Raw genomic sequence first — 15,290 nt, 5'->3', positions numbered from 1 at the left:
CTTTCAGCTGCTGCATTCGATACAGTGGATCGTGTTTCCTGGTCTGTGCACCGCAGAGATGTGTGTGTTTCACAGGCAGAGGTTTTTCTGTCACGTTGGTGGGTTTTCATCATCACCTGCTCCACTCTCATGACCTCCATTCTTGGTCCTGTACTCTTTTCACTTTCTATGCTCCTGATTTCAATTTTCCAAAAATATGGAATTGAATTTCCTTGTTATGCATCTGACTCACACTCTGTCTGCATACCACGGCTCCTCTGACAGCTTTGCTGGACTCGCTGCCATGAAATCATGGATGGCGCTAAACTCGTTGAACCTGAACAAGTGAAAAACTAAAGTGAGACTGTTCAGACCTCTGTAAATAACTCAGTTCTGCTTTCTCATCTGCAACTCCTGACGGTGCACCAGTTTCCTGTTTTGGGGGGGGGCATGTAAACGAGAATGAACAGCTTGTAGAACTGGGGGAGACGTATATAGATGAGAACCGAAAACAGCGTGTTTGGCAGCGTGGTCCCGCTCCTGAAATTCGATACTTTATTTCCAGTTGTTGGTTTTTAAGTCTTTAAATGTGCTAGCGCCTTCTTACCTTTCTGACCTTTTAACAGTGCATGTTCCCAAAAGATCACTGAGGTCAGCTGAGCAGACACTTCTAGTTTCACAGATGAAAACATGCCCTTAAACTTCAGAACGGTCTGGGCAATTAAAACTCGCATCTTTAAATCTTGACATTTCATTTTTCTTTCATTTATTTATGTTCTGTTATGCAGCACTTTGGTCAACACTTGTTCTTAAAAGTGCTCATAAATAAACTGACTTGAGTTATTCGGTCATATCCACACATGTGGCTTTGTGCATGAAGGGATGCAGATACGTGCCAGGAGCTTCGGTGAATGTCCACAAACGTCAGAATGGGGAAAAATGAGGCGTCAGGATCTCTGAGTACTGCCTGAGCGTCACTCTTTATAGGAGTGTTGAGCAGAAAAGCATCTCTGCACATCTCTTAGCCCTGCACAGGTCGAAGCAGATATATGATGCATAGGCTCACCTGAGCTAAACAAATCAGTGCGGCCTGATGAGGCTGCACGCCTGTTGTTGACAGCTCAGGATTCGCTGTCTGTGGCGTGAATCAGTGGACCCACCTGCCTTGTGCATATAGTCGGGACTAGTAGTGGTGTGATGCTTGGTGTTTTTTCTTGCTGCACTTTTGGCTTGTTAATACGAATCAGTCACGTTTTCCTTGCCACACACTGGCCTCAGTATTTCAGCTGCAGACACACTTTAATAACTATGGACGCTACTTTGAGTCATGATGCACAAAGTAAAAGCTGCCTCAAGTTGCTTCGGTGGACTTCAGTGGCAGGCTAGTCACCGTTTGCGTGGGGACCATCGCTGACATAAACCCAGTGTCAAAAATTGCAGTTCCTCTAACGTCCGCTTGAATCTGGCTTCAAACATGAGACTCGGACGTTAAAAACACAGCAGAAATAAACACGTTACAGCCTGATACACTGCAACATGTTGTGGTGTCTATAGCTAATTTCTGTCTTTATAACAACTTTCAGCTCCGCTAATTTGAGCCACTTAATTAGACTCTGTTCTGACAAATAATATGGCTTCAAAATGACTTGTTGTGAGGTAATTGCATGCTTATCTAGATGTTATTTAGCAGGTGTCTGTGTCTTTGCAATGCATCGATGCATCTAACCAGGCTTGCTGGTGTTCTCCCTTTTCTCCACTCTACCCTTCATCCAAAGACTGTCGCCTCTGCTTTCAGTAAAATCGGGATGAAAACAGCCATCAAGCTAAAGTGGAGTTTGCAAAATGAGATTTCAGAAACCAGTGGGTGACTCCACTGTGACCACGAGTTTCACACAGTCTGTGATCTGAACCCGTCAAACAGTCCTGAAGAGAGGACTGATTTGAACGTCCTCACTTTGAAAGAAATGTCCTTTTTCCCAAGGTCTTAAACTCACTTCGGTCCTCATAAAGCTAGCTGTGCAAACACACAGACACACACATTGTCTCCCACACACTCACGCTGTGCTTCTCGCAAACACGCACTGCACACCCACATTCACATATACTGTACACCCACACACACACATATACACACACACTCACACTGCTGTTGCCATGAGTCACCCTCATGTGACTCTGTGTGTGTGTGTGTGTGTGTGTGTGTGTGTGTGTGTGTGTGTTTGCTAGCTTGGCACTGCCCACGTTAGCTTCTGTGCCAGCTTCACGGGTGTCTTAGATTAACACTGAAGAGCCTCTTTGATGATGAAACACACGCCCGTCGCACAGATTGCTCCTCTTTTCTCTTCTCTCTTCGTCTCCTTTATTTATCAATAAGTTGATTGATCTTCTGTGTCGCAGCGTTTCTCTTAGCAGTAATCTGCATCAGTCTGTCCGAGACGTCTCTGTTGAGGCATTAAACACAGTGAACTGCTAGGTGACCACAGTATGATGGTCTAATACATTTTGTCCAGTTTCATCTGGATTAATCCAGTTCATGACAGGTAGTTCAGGAAACGTGGTTTTGTTTTGTCCCTTTTTCTGTTTATTCTGCTTTGATCCAATTGTTCCACGTGGTTTTGATTTGGCCAATTAAAAGTGATTTCAATGTGAGTGTGCAGCTAAATCCATAAAACATGAAAGAGAATCCCAATCAGTCATTTGGAGTCAGTGGGGAGAAAGAACTCCCTCTGAATGGGAGTAGGCCGAAAGACAGAAAAGAAGAGCGTTTTATTTGGTTTTACTCTGGATTAAGTCTTTTCCCTAGCTTTCCATGTGTTGGTCTGAACATCCCATTTGGTTTGATTTGGTCCACTTCATCTGAATCTGTGATTTGTTCAGACTGGGTTGTTCCACTTAGGCCAGATTAGCGCCAGCTGCTCTTTTATTCCACTTTTCCGGTTTTAGTCCGTTTTATTCTGGGTTAAGCCAAATTCCTATTGGCTTTGTTTAACTGGTCCGACTCATTCCTTTTGTTTGCTTTAGTTCTGTTTAGTCTGGAGCCTGTCAGCTGGATAAGTGGAAGAAGAGATGGACGGATGGATGGATGGATGGATGGATGGATGGATGGATGGATGGATGGATGGATGGATGGATGGATGGATGGATGGATGGATGGATGGACGGATGGATGGATGGATGGATGGATGGATGGATGGATGGATGGATGGATGGATGGATGGACGGATGGATGGATGGACAGATGAATGGATGGACGGATGGATGGATGGATGGATGGATGGATGGATGGATGGATGGATGGATGGATGGATGGATGGATGGATGGATGGATGGATGGATGAATGGATGGACGGATGGACGGATGGATGGATGGATGGATGGACAGATGAATGGATGGACGGATGGATGGATGGATGGATGAATGGATGGACGGATGGATGGACGGATGGATGGTTTTGCTGGGTTTCTTCAAGCTTAGACCCAGTTAGGTGCAGTTGAACTTTTGTTCCACTGTGTTTGGGTTGTAACTGTGATTAGGCCATTTAATAAATGTCAGTAACATTCTTTTGTGGTTTGTTTTATTGGAGTTTGCTACAGTTTTGGTCTTTTTCATTCAGTTTGTATTTATCTGACTTAGTCTTGCTGATCCAGCTGATTTACTCTGTTCAAAGGGTTTAATTTGACCCTTTTGATGTGTTTAGTTTGTTTTTATGTAAGGTCCAGTTTTGTGGTTTGGTTTTTGGAGGTGGATATTCTGGACAGAGGGATGATGAGGATGGAGCTGCCGGGCGGGAGGAAAACAGGAAGATCTGAGAGAAGATTCATGGATATAGTGAAAAAGGACCTGCAGAGTGTTGGTGTGATGGAGTGAGATGGAGGCAGAGATTTATCTGATTATGGTCGATTTGAACAAACACGTTCCAGTTCGTTGCAGTCAGGATTAGGCCAGTTTACTCTGGTTTGGTCCAGTTTGTCAGGTAAAGTGTGGTTTGTTCTGTTAGTTTGTCCGGTTTAGTCAGTGTGCAGCTATTTTATCTGAATCTATTCATCTTTCTCTTTTCCCTTTCTTCCAGTTTGCTCTTTAACCTCCTTTCCTTCCTTTCCCTTCTCTTCCTCCCCACCTCACCATCTGTCCAACAGATTTCCTTTCTTCTTTTCCTTTTCTTTAAGTCCATTCTTCCGCCTTCTTGCCGTCCTGATTCTGTTCTCAGTTGTTTGGATCAAGTTTCCTCCTCCTTCTCTGCATCCCACAGCTTCTCTCCCACCTTCTGTTTCATTATTTCAGCGTGATTTCACCTGAAATCAGCAGCATCTGCAGATGGATAACCCGTCCTCTCGTTCTCCTCATGTTTTTGTCTCTTTCCTCGCAGTGTGGAGGGCGACTCTCAGTGTCCGGAGGCACTCACCTTTTCTGATTCATCCTTTGGCCATCCACCTCCCTTCCATCGCTATAGCAACAGCCCCCTCTCCAGCCCCTGTGACCCCTACGGCTCTCCCTCCTCCGGTGGGCCCCTGGGAGCCTCCCACACACATACACAGGTACCGACCCTAAAACACATGCACCGTCTATCTGCAGCTACTAAAGGTGTCTGAAGTTTATTCTGAAGCTTATGAAAGGAGGTGTCGCCTTCAGCCACATTTGTAAAAATCCTAATCCCCTCTGTGAAGAGCTCGGTGGCCCCGTTCTGCTGTAGTGGGACATTTAAGGTGGAAGGGCTCGCTTCAAATGAACACAAAGTTGATCTAAACCAGCAAACATGGTTGAAACAGCAGCGATATCTCGTGGGTCACCAGGGCAGGGGAACAGATGTTGATGCTGTATGACAGAGGTCCAGAGCTCAAACCGTGGATCAAATTATTCCAACGAATAACTTAAACACATTGATCTCTTTTTTAATCCAACGTTCGGCTGAGAGATAATTAAACTAAACCCTTTACTTTTTTTTTGACCAAATTAACAGTCTGACAGTAAAACCTGTATCAGTGGATTATGTGTACTGTCTCCCTGAAGTTACCCTGAATAAATAAAAGCAGAAGTAAATCAAATCTGATTACATGTCTTCTCATCATGTCCTCTTCCAGGGCAGCTCACCCATCTCGCCCCCCAGCCCAGCGAGCCTCGCCTGGGCTCAGCGCAGCCGACACCAGCCAGCCAGCCTGGCGCTCCGCAAGCAAGAGGAGGAGGAGAGCAAACGCTGCAAGGCTCTATCTGACAGCTATGAGCTCTCTACAGACCTCCAGGACAAGAAGGTACAATGCCACAACAAGTCGGCCTCATAAGTAACACCTCTAAAAACACCACTGGAGCGGTTCCTGTGAGAGGTTTTCCATGTAATCGCCTCCATTACAAAGCAGCCTTTTCAATCACCCGCAGGGTAGAGGACACATCAGGACACCTTTATTTTCTGCCCTTCCTTTTATCCGTAATGCACACAGAGGCAGAGACACAGCAACGTGGAGCATGGACCAATAAGGAGGTTTACATAGGGAAGAGAAAAATTAGTGAAAGAATACAGTGGGGCAAAAAAGTATTTAGTCAGCCACCGATTGTGCAAGTTCCCCCACCTAAAATGATGACAGAGGTCAGTAATTTGCACCAGAGGTACACTTCAACTGTGAGAGACAGAATGTGAAAAAAAAAATCCATGAATCCACATGGTAGGATTTGTAAAGAATTTATTCGTAAATCAGGGTGGAAAATAAGTATTTGGTCAGTAACAAAAATACAACTCAATACTTTGTAACATAACCTTTGTTGGCAATAACAGAGGTCAAACGTTTACTATAGGTCTTTACCAGGTTTGCACACACAGTAGCTGGTATTTTGGCCCATTCCTCCATGCAGATCTTCTCGAGAGCAGTGATGTTTTGGGGCTGTCGCCGAGCAACACGGACTTTCAACTCCCGCCACAGATTTTCTATGGGGTTGAGGTCTGGAGACTGGCTAGGCCACTCCAGGACTTTCAAATGCTTCTTACGGAGCCACTCCTTTGTTGCCCGGGCGGTGTGTTTTGGATCATTGTCATGTTGGAAGACCCAGCCTCGTTTCATCTTCAAAGTTCTCACTGATGGAAGGAGGTTTTGGCTCAAAATCTCACGATACATGGCCCCATTCATTCTGTCCTTAACACGGATCAGTCGTCCTGTCCCCTTGGCAGAAAAACAGCCCCATAGCATGATGTTTCCACCCCCATGCTTCACAGTAGGTATGGTGTTCTTGGGATGCAACTCAGTATTCTTCGTCCTCCAAACACGACGAGTTGAGTTTATACCAAAAAGTTCTACTTTGGTTTCATCTGACCACATGACATTCTCCCAATCCTCTGCTGTATCATCCATGTGCTCTCTGGCAAACTTCAGACGGGCCTGGACATGCACTGGCTTCAGCAGCGGAACACGTCTGGCACTGCGGGATTTGATTCCCTGCCGTTGTAGTGTGTTACTGATGGTGACCTTTGTTACTTTGGTCCCAGCTCTCTGCAGGTCATTCACCAGGTCCCCCCGTGTGGTTCTGGGGTCTTTGCTCACCGTTCTCATGATCATTTTGACCCCACGGGATGAGATCTTGCGTGGAGCCCCAGATCGAGGGAGATTATCAGTGGTCTTGTATGTCTTCCATTTTCTGATGATTGCTCCCACAGTTGATTTTTTCACACCAAGCTGCTTGCCTATTGTAGATTCACTCTTCCCAGTCTGGTGCAGGTCTACAATACTTTTCCTGGTGTCCTTCGAAAGCTCTTTGGTCTTGGCCATGGCGGAGTTTGGAGTCTGACTGTTTGAGGCTGTGGACAGGTGTCTTTTATACAGATGATGAGTTCAAACAGGTGCCATTCATACAGGTAACGAGTGGGGGACAGAAAAGCTTCTTACAGAAGACGTTACAGGTCTGTGAGAGCCAGAGATTTTCCTTGTTTGAGGTGACCAAATACTTATTTTCCACCCTGATTTACGATTAAATTCTTTACAAATCCTACCATGTGAATTCATGGATTTTTTTTTCACATTCTGTCTCTCACAGTTGAAGTGTACCTCTGGTGCAAATTACTGACCTCTGTCATCATTTTAGGTGGGGGAACTTGCACAATCGGTGGCTGACTAAATACTTTTTTGCCCCACTGTATGTATTTACTTTCAAATGAAGCAAAAGTAAAGGTATATAGTTAGAAATGTTAGCAGCTAAGGAGCAGAGCTGCCTTTGGAGGCACGAGGCGTCATTTAACAAACCTCCTTATTGGTCCGTGCTCCTTTTGTTTCCACTGCAGTTTAGGAACCGTCAGATGTGCCGAGCGGTGTAATAATTTTCGGTTTACTCACTAAAAACACAAAACTACACACATCGTAACACGCAACATCACAAAGGTTTGCTGAAAGTTTCTGCTGTTTTGTTTCCTGTTTCCTGTAAATGCAAAGATCGTTTCTGCTCCTCCCTCTCTGTTTGGTTGCGTGATCGTACGGCCTGATAGGTGGAGATGCTGGAGAGGAAGTACGGGGGCCCGTTCGTGTCCCGGCGGGCAGCGAAGACGATCCAGACGGCGTTCAGGCAGTATCGCATGAACAAGAACTTTGAGAGGCTTCGCAGCTCCGCCTCAGAGAGCAGGATGACCCGCCGCATCATCCTGTCCAACATGAGGATGCAGGTACACACACTCTCACACACACTTGTAAAAAAGCACATAATGAAACACACCAGGTTCTGCTCGGTTTGTTCTAATGATGCGTTGTTTCTTCGGTGGCTGCAGTACTCATTTGATGAGCGTCAACCACAGGGTCAGGGACCGCCAGGTCAGCAGGGCTCAGAGGACGCCGGAGATGTGGACGACTCGTTCTCTAAGCAGGTAGAGATGTTTGAGCATCTTCAACAGTCATGAAAAATGTTTAAAGAACACGGTCTGAAGTACACATGTGCAAAACGTGCACAGCATTATTACAATAAAGGAATATAATTATAATTCATTCATAAAAGAGTTTGTTGATACATAGTAATTATTATTCCTCAGGCAAAAAAGGATGTGGGGGTATTGTTATTACCCCACCAAGCTGCAAGGATGGATGGATGGATGGGCGGGGGCTGCCTGGACATTTAAGATTGTGACTGTGATAACTTGAAAACGAGGCAACGTAGAATCTTCAAATTGATGCCATAGGTGTAGCTACTAAAACTCTTAGAACTCAAATCTCAGTAACCTTGACCTAAAGGTCTGAGTTCAGAGGTCAAATCTTCTGAAAATCTTGTGAATGAAATAACTTGAAAACGAGGTGACGTAGGATTTTGAAATTGATGCCATAGGTGTGTCTGCTTGGAGAAGTTTATCGAGTAAAACACCTTCATGAACCTAAAGAAGTCCAGTTGCTTCTTTTTAAGTCATCAAAAGGCCTGAGTTATAGCTCAGGACCATCCGACCTTTTAAAAGTAATATGTAAAGTTTCAAAAGTAATCTCAGACTTGCTGCTGATCAATGAAAATAAACTCATTTTGTCATAGTCTGTACATTTTTTAGTTCACACATAATACTATCTAGATTATTAAAGTCTTTGAGTCTTTGAGATTCTCCAAAGCTGAAACAAAACTGCTCAGTTTGGTTTATAAAGCTACTAAATCAGAGGTTGCCAGTAAATACAATAGGAATCTGGGGAAGCTTTATTTTCAGCAGTTAACCTCTAGAAGTGTTTGAGTATTCTGAGTTTAAAAGGGAGAAAATCTCTGCTAAATGTTGGATGGTCTTAAAAGAGTCGCGATTATTGGAAAATGAATTGGCCCAGACAAGGATCCCTGTGGAGCCCCACAAACAAGCTTTCAACTACAGGACTGTTAGCAGCTGCTGTCCCAGCGGTCAGGGCAGCAATTAACACTGAAACAGTCACTGAAGTGCAGGTTTGGAAGTAAATGTTCATTGATTGGGACCAATGGATGCTGAGGAATCTCCGTCCTCTGAGACAGGAGATGCGTTTCAAAGTTTTAGAAAATGCTAATAGGCGGACCTTAACATATTTGTATGCGTAGATGTTTCAAATTAAAAGCCCGCTGGATTGTGCAGGAACTGTTACCTTGAGCCTAAAACCGAACAAATAAATATCCGCGTAGGCGAGGCACTCAGTGTGAGGATTGGAGGAGTCATTCTTTTCCTGATAAGCAGAAAAGTAATCGTTTTAATCCTTTCCTAACCAGAAACGATTTTCTGTTTTTGCCCCTTTCCTGACTCATCTTCCATCTTCCATTTTTGTGCCTCCGAGTACTCATGTCATTTGCAAACATGATTTTATCCTTTTTTATGCAAATGACACACACACAGATGTATATTATATTAAAAACTAACAAAGAAGTCAGCCTAACTCAGCTGATATCTTGTTTATCTGTTATAAAGTGCTGGATGTCCCAGAGTTTCCTGAAGCTAAATGAAAATGAATCAGAAGTGATTAGAGCGGATCCCCGGGAGTCTCTTCCCATCCTGCGGCAGATTCTTGGCCGTCTCTCAGCAAAGGTCAAACAAACAGAAAGAAACATGAGTGCAGATTTCCACAGCCGTCTTTCTCCTGACAGGAGTTGTGCAGCGATTTTCTTCTTCTGACCTTCTCATCGTCAGCTCGGGATATTTTTTCTCTGTATTTTCTGTGTCGTGACGTTACGTTCGTGCACTGCAGGTTAAGTCCTTGGCAGACTCCATGGACGACTCCCTCACCTGCCAGTCCGGCCGTGAAGACTCGCAGGAAGCGGGAGGAGATGGAGAGGAGGACGATGACGAGGACGAAGAGGAGGGCGATGAGGAGGAAGAAGAGGAGGAGGAAGAAGGGGAAGAGGACGAGGAGGAAGACGAGGAGGAAGACTACAGACAGTGTGCGTGGCGCAACAGCACGACATCTTCCCGACGTGCTGCAGGCCGGACGGGGGGAGGAGGAGGGAGGGCGGGGGCAGGAGGAGGTGCCTCCATGCATGAGGACAGCACCGCTACCTCCTTCAGTGATGTCACCCTGTACATGGATGAAGGCTGCCTCCCCTCCTCGCCGCTGTCCCGTCCCGCCTCCAGCTCTGATACAGAGTACTGGGGAGGAGGGGGAGGAGGAAGTGCAGGGGGGAGAGAAGACAGCAGGGAGACGGAGGGAGGCAGCAACACGAGCCGGAGGAGCAGCACCCCCTGCACAGAGTGTCGGGGCGAGTACAGAGGCAGGGGTGGAGGAGGAGGACATCTCCCCGTCCTGACCATCGAACCGCCCAGCGACAGCTCAGTGGACATGAGCGACAGGTCAGCAGCACTTAAACGTCTCGTTTCACTTTCTGGATGAACTCGTTCAGAATCTGCATGAAAACAGACGCAGACGCGAGCGTCCTCACCAGGGGGCGCTGTAGGACAAGGTCGCATGCACGGTCAAAACACAAAATTCCTGCAAGACGTTTGAAATTAGTCAATACTTCACATGAACACATGAAGTCCATATTTAAAAGATGAGCTTCCAGCTCGTCCCTGCTGACCCTTAGAAACACTGCAGGAACTTTAATGAATGATTCACTGTAGAGCTGGGCGATATGAGATTTTTTCATATCACGATATGTTTTTTTCATTTCAGGCGATAACGATATCTATCACGATATCAGCCAAATAACTATATTTGTAAGATTTAAATGTGCCGTTGCTCACAAGTAAAATGTGAAATAATCAGCAGCTTGTTTTGATTTAAATATTTATTTCCCATAATAAGTTCAACAGGGTAGATGTACTTAAGGAACATGAGACTTTTTCAGATAAATAAAGGCAAATGTTGCAAACTACACAAAAGGCGATTATTAATTCTAAAAATAAATCTTGGTTTTACAGAAGAACAGACAAAACTGACTAACTTTTGTCAATATCAAATAAACTGAGAACTAAAAGGAAATTCTCGATCTGTCCTTGTTGTATAGCTGAGCTTTTCAAACAGTTTTAACAGTTACGTTAGTCTGACAAAAGCCGAATGACGAATCAGCGCTTCCAGTCAGAGACTGAGCTGCACCGCTTTATTGTATTTCCAGACTTACTTTCGGCACATTTACAGTGAACGCTACTCTGTTTTTTGTCAGACTTGAAATAGCTGACACACCTTCACACTACAGAACTTCTGTGGCTCTTCCGTTCGACAATCTCTCCGGCGTTGGAACCATCGTCTGTTTTCTCTTCGGTAACCTTTGGTCACGCTCGGTTGATTTTTCTCTAGTCGGCGCACTCATTTCCTCCGTTACCCGGGCGGCACGGCGGCTGGCGGCTTCCCAAACAAATACACATGTGCGGCTTGGCACTTGTGCTGTACGTAACAAGTCACGTGACGTGACGCTGCAGCTGGGATTGGTTCGGCTCTGCGCTACTTAATTTGGATTGGCTGTTCTTTTTTATTTTTTTAAGAGGACAAGAGCGGTGAGGCCTATCGCAATAGTTTAATTTTTCTAACGAGAAAAAGTTATTTCGCAATACTTATCGTTATCGTTCTATCGCCCAGCTCTACTTCACCGTCAAGCCTGGAAGCTACGTTCACCTTTTAAAGGAGGTCTAAATGAAAGTGAGACTTTATTAAAGTGCCTGAACCCTGCTGTGTTTCTAATGTAGTGATTTTACTCATATGTTTATAGGCTCAACCTCTAGTTTTACTTTATATAACAGCCTGTATTTTTCCATTCCACATCCTTAAAATCCTCCGTCAGTATGATTACCGCTTTGCTCCATTAGAATCAGGTGACTAGAAGATGTGCAGTCATAATTCATTGTATCGTTCCCATCTTCAGGTCAGAGCGAGGGTCTATCGGACGCCTGGTGTACGAACAGGAGCCGTCAGGAGTCGAGCGGGGAGGAAGTGGGGAGAGGGATAGGAGGGGGGGAGGAGTGGAAGGTGAAAGCGGAGAAGATGAGCGAGGAGGAGGCGGAGGAAGCAGCGAAGCCGAATCTCCGCAGGGAACCATCAAACACAAACCCAACGGTCGCTCGGTCGCCACGGCGCAGGGACAGACTCGCAGCCCCTCCAACGTCCCCCTGCCGATGCCTTCGGCCCGCACCCTGCCCTCGCACCCGCTCCCTCACCCACTCCAGCACCCCCACCCTCACCCTTCACCCATCCCCCACCTCCCCACCATCCTCGACCACCACCCTCAGTACACCCAGCATCACATGATGCACATGCACCACGGACACGGCGGCAGCCCTTACATGCAGCACGCTCACCACTTCGCCCAGCACCACTACCACCACCTGCACCATCAACACCACCACCTCCCTCACGCTTACCCCGAACCCCCTTCTTCCCCACTGCCATCTCCCGTACCGCCCCTCACACCTCTCTCCCCCCTGCCGCCGCTGACGCCCTCGCCGCTGTCCTCGTCCTCCTCTGCGCTCCAAAGCATGGAGGCGCAGCAGCACCACGCTCACCACCCCCACCTCCACCACCACCACCTGCTCTGCTCTGACGGAGACAACGAGAGCGTCAACTCCACCACCACCAACTCCAACGATGACACAACGGTCAACAACTGCAGCTCCGGCTCCTCGTCCCGCGACAGCCTCCGGGAGCCAATCGGAGGAGCTGCGCTGGGAAAGCAGACCTATCAAAGGGAGAGCCGTCATAGCTGGGACTCACCTGCGTTCAACAACGACGTGGTGCAGCGGCGGCAGTACCGCATTGGACTCAACTTATTCAACAAGTAAGAACGTCTGCAAACATAATCCAGAAGAGCAATAATCGGCCTCCTGTGAGTTCAAAGAATCCAGGCATAAGTCAGATCAGTAACACCTGATGTCAGACACAAAAGTACAACATGGAGGAAACTGTCTGCTCATACTGCAGCAAACAGAACAACATATGTAACCCAGCCCCAGTGTGCAATCGGGGCTGCTTAGTGTCAGACCATCTCTTCTTTGTCTGACAACAGTTCAGAGCCTTCTTGGTTGTGTCCTTATTTCTGAGCAGGGGGGTGGAGAGATAAGCACCCACACTGTTAGCAGCAGTGTCATTCAATTCAATTTTATTTCTACAGCGCCAAATCACAACAACAGTCGCCTCAAGGCGCTTTATATTGTACAGTAGATCCTACAATAATAGATACAGAGAAAAGCCCAACAATCATATGACCCCCTATGAGCAGCACTTTGGCGACAGTGGGAAGGAAAAACTCTCTTTTAACAGGAAGAAACCTCCAGCAGAACCAGGCTCAGGGAGGGGCGGGGCCATCTGCTGTGATTGGTTGGGGTGAGAGAAGGAAGACAGGATAAAGACATGCTGTGGAAGAGAGACAGAGATTTATAACAAGTATGATTCAGTGCAGAGAGGTCTGTTAACACATAGTGAGCTTGGAACTTCCTCAGAGTGTCTGGACGACGCTCTGAGGAAGTTAGTGAGTCGTGTTGTTAGAATGTTTCATTCAGCATTAATGATGGCTTCGTGGACGTTTAAGTTACCCGTACTGTTGTTGATAACAAGTTAGATGTTAGCTTTAAATGTTAGATCATGTGGCCTCCATGATCCCAAAAACTGACGTTAGTTTATTTGATGGCTCTCTTCCACAGAGCGTTGTGCTGTCTCCCTCTCCTGACCCCAGCCGGTCCCTCCCTGAGCCTGGTTCTATCAGAGGTTTCTTCCTGTTAAAAGGGAGTTTTTCCTCCACCAAGTGCTTGTTGAGAGGGGGTCATCTGATTGTTGGGGAGTTGACATTCGGGTAGCTGTAGCTCATCTACTAATCTGAAGGTTGATGGTTCTGCATGCCAAAGTATCCTTGGCCATACTGAACCTGATGCTCTCTGATGTGGTCATCGGATGTCCGATAGATAGAAAGTGCTTGTATGAATGTGTGTGAACGGGTGAATGAGGCATGTTTTACAAAGTGCTCAAATGGAGAATATAAGAACTGGTCCATTTTACCGTTTACTTAAAATAGTAAAAGAAAACTCAGGTGTTACATATACTCTATCCACTCGTTACCAGTCGTGTTTCCCGACTAAGAAACATCTTAAAGGAGAAGGTGGTGACATTTCTGTTTGTTTTTTCTTTGCATGGTGGATTCTGAACATCTGTGAATGACCGATGGTGGTTTTCAGAAGTGTTCTTGAGCCCAAGCTCTAATTTCCGCTACATCATTTTCTCTTTGTAATGCAGTGCTCCCCGAGGGGCTGAAGAGAGCACTGCCATCCAGTGTTGGTTTTTAACCTGGTCCCATGTGTCTCTCTGAATGTTTTACTGAAATTAAGTTTCCAAGTTTAGAGGAGTTTTTTTTATGTATCAGAATTTTAAAAAGCCAAAATATTAGACTTCTCAGCAGCGTAGAACGGAGCAACCAATAAAAACAAGACAACCAATAAAAAGAATTTCAGTCCCAGAGCAAACAACTTAAGAGGCCGTGTTTCCTCTGGTCTACAGGAAGCCGGAGAAGGGGATCCAGTACCTGATCGAGAGGGGCTTTGTGTCAGACACGCCAGTGGGCATCGCCCGCTTCATCCTGGAGAGGAAAGGCCTGAGCAGGCAGATGATCGGAGAGTTTCTGGGAAGCCGGCAGCAGTTCAACAAAGACGTCCTTGAGTGAGTGCAAATGTTAAAGTCCTTTCAGTGAAGGTTTTACTGTGGACAGGTGTCTGCGCTTATGTGGTTACAAGGTAGGCTTGTCCTAACTGAGCGATAATTATTGAAAACAGTGAAAGTTTAGCTTTGACTGGGGTGAAAGACATACCTTCACAGGGTGGTGAAGCAGAAAGAAAGCTGCAGTCTATCTAAAGCCAGGGAGGAAAGCTGGCAGTGAATGTGTTTATCATTAACAGCACAGAAAGATCTGACTCTAATTAAAGTATCCAGTGACTTAAGTCTGCTTTTACAGATCGTTTCAGCTGCAGCTCTCACAGTCTGAGAGAAATGACTGAGAACATGAACAAAGCCTGTAATACATCACTGTGTTGAATCATATCATCCCATCCAATAAATTCATCCATGCACGGATTTGTATTTTTTATTGATATTTACTGAGAAAGACGACTTTAGATAACCTCTAACTCTTCAGGACATCCTGCTACCTCGGGGGGATCTTCTGGAAATGCTGACACTGTTTTCCAGAGAACTGGTGGGTCAATAGGCAGTGGTTTCATATCTTATCTTAAACATACCATGCTCTGCACCAGGTAAAAGCGGTATGAGCGGTGATGTACCTCAGAGAATCATTAACTACCTTCATAGTATTGAAACACAGCCTTAAACCTGAAGGGACCACATTAAACCCCGACTCCTGCTTCACAGGCCTCTGAGCTGTCAGGAGTAGGTGAAGACGAGGCTTAAGGAATGCGTTTGTGGATAATGATCAGCGTTTTCTGTCTCTTTCTTTA

At 45.9% G+C, this 15,290-nt stretch overlaps 2 protein-coding genes across 2 annotated transcripts in view; one reads left to right on the top strand and one right to left on the bottom strand.

Moving 5' to 3' along the window:
- LOC120728121 (neural cell adhesion molecule L1.1-like) overlaps positions 1 to 15,290 on the bottom strand; it is a 589,469-nt gene that overhangs the window by 384,324 nt on the left and 189,855 nt on the right. The gene's annotated exons all lie outside the window — the stretch shown is intronic.
- The window catches only part of LOC120727956 (IQ motif and SEC7 domain-containing protein 1-like), a 169,793-nt gene that overhangs the window by 132,134 nt on the left and 22,369 nt on the right, over positions 1 to 15,290 (top strand). Inside the window, exons 4-9 of the mRNA XM_040022571.1 lie at positions 4,347 to 4,515; positions 5,059 to 5,226; positions 7,440 to 7,811; positions 9,616 to 10,214; positions 11,723 to 12,631; positions 14,341 to 14,499. Of these exons, the coding sequence (XP_039878505.1) occupies positions 4,347 to 4,515; positions 5,059 to 5,226; positions 7,440 to 7,811; positions 9,616 to 10,214; positions 11,723 to 12,631; positions 14,341 to 14,499 (2,376 nt within the window). The remainder of the gene's footprint in view (positions 1 to 4,346; positions 4,516 to 5,058; positions 5,227 to 7,439; positions 7,812 to 9,615; positions 10,215 to 11,722; positions 12,632 to 14,340; positions 14,500 to 15,290) is intronic.

Source organism: Simochromis diagramma, unplaced genomic scaffold, assembly GCF_900408965.1.
Source record: "Simochromis diagramma unplaced genomic scaffold, fSimDia1.1 OVJJ01000308.1, whole genome shotgun sequence".
Taxonomy (NCBI): Eukaryota; Metazoa; Chordata; class Actinopteri; order Cichliformes; family Cichlidae; genus Simochromis; species Simochromis diagramma.
Note: the sequence above shows the minus strand (reverse complement) of the source record. Positions and strands in the feature narration are given on the sequence as shown.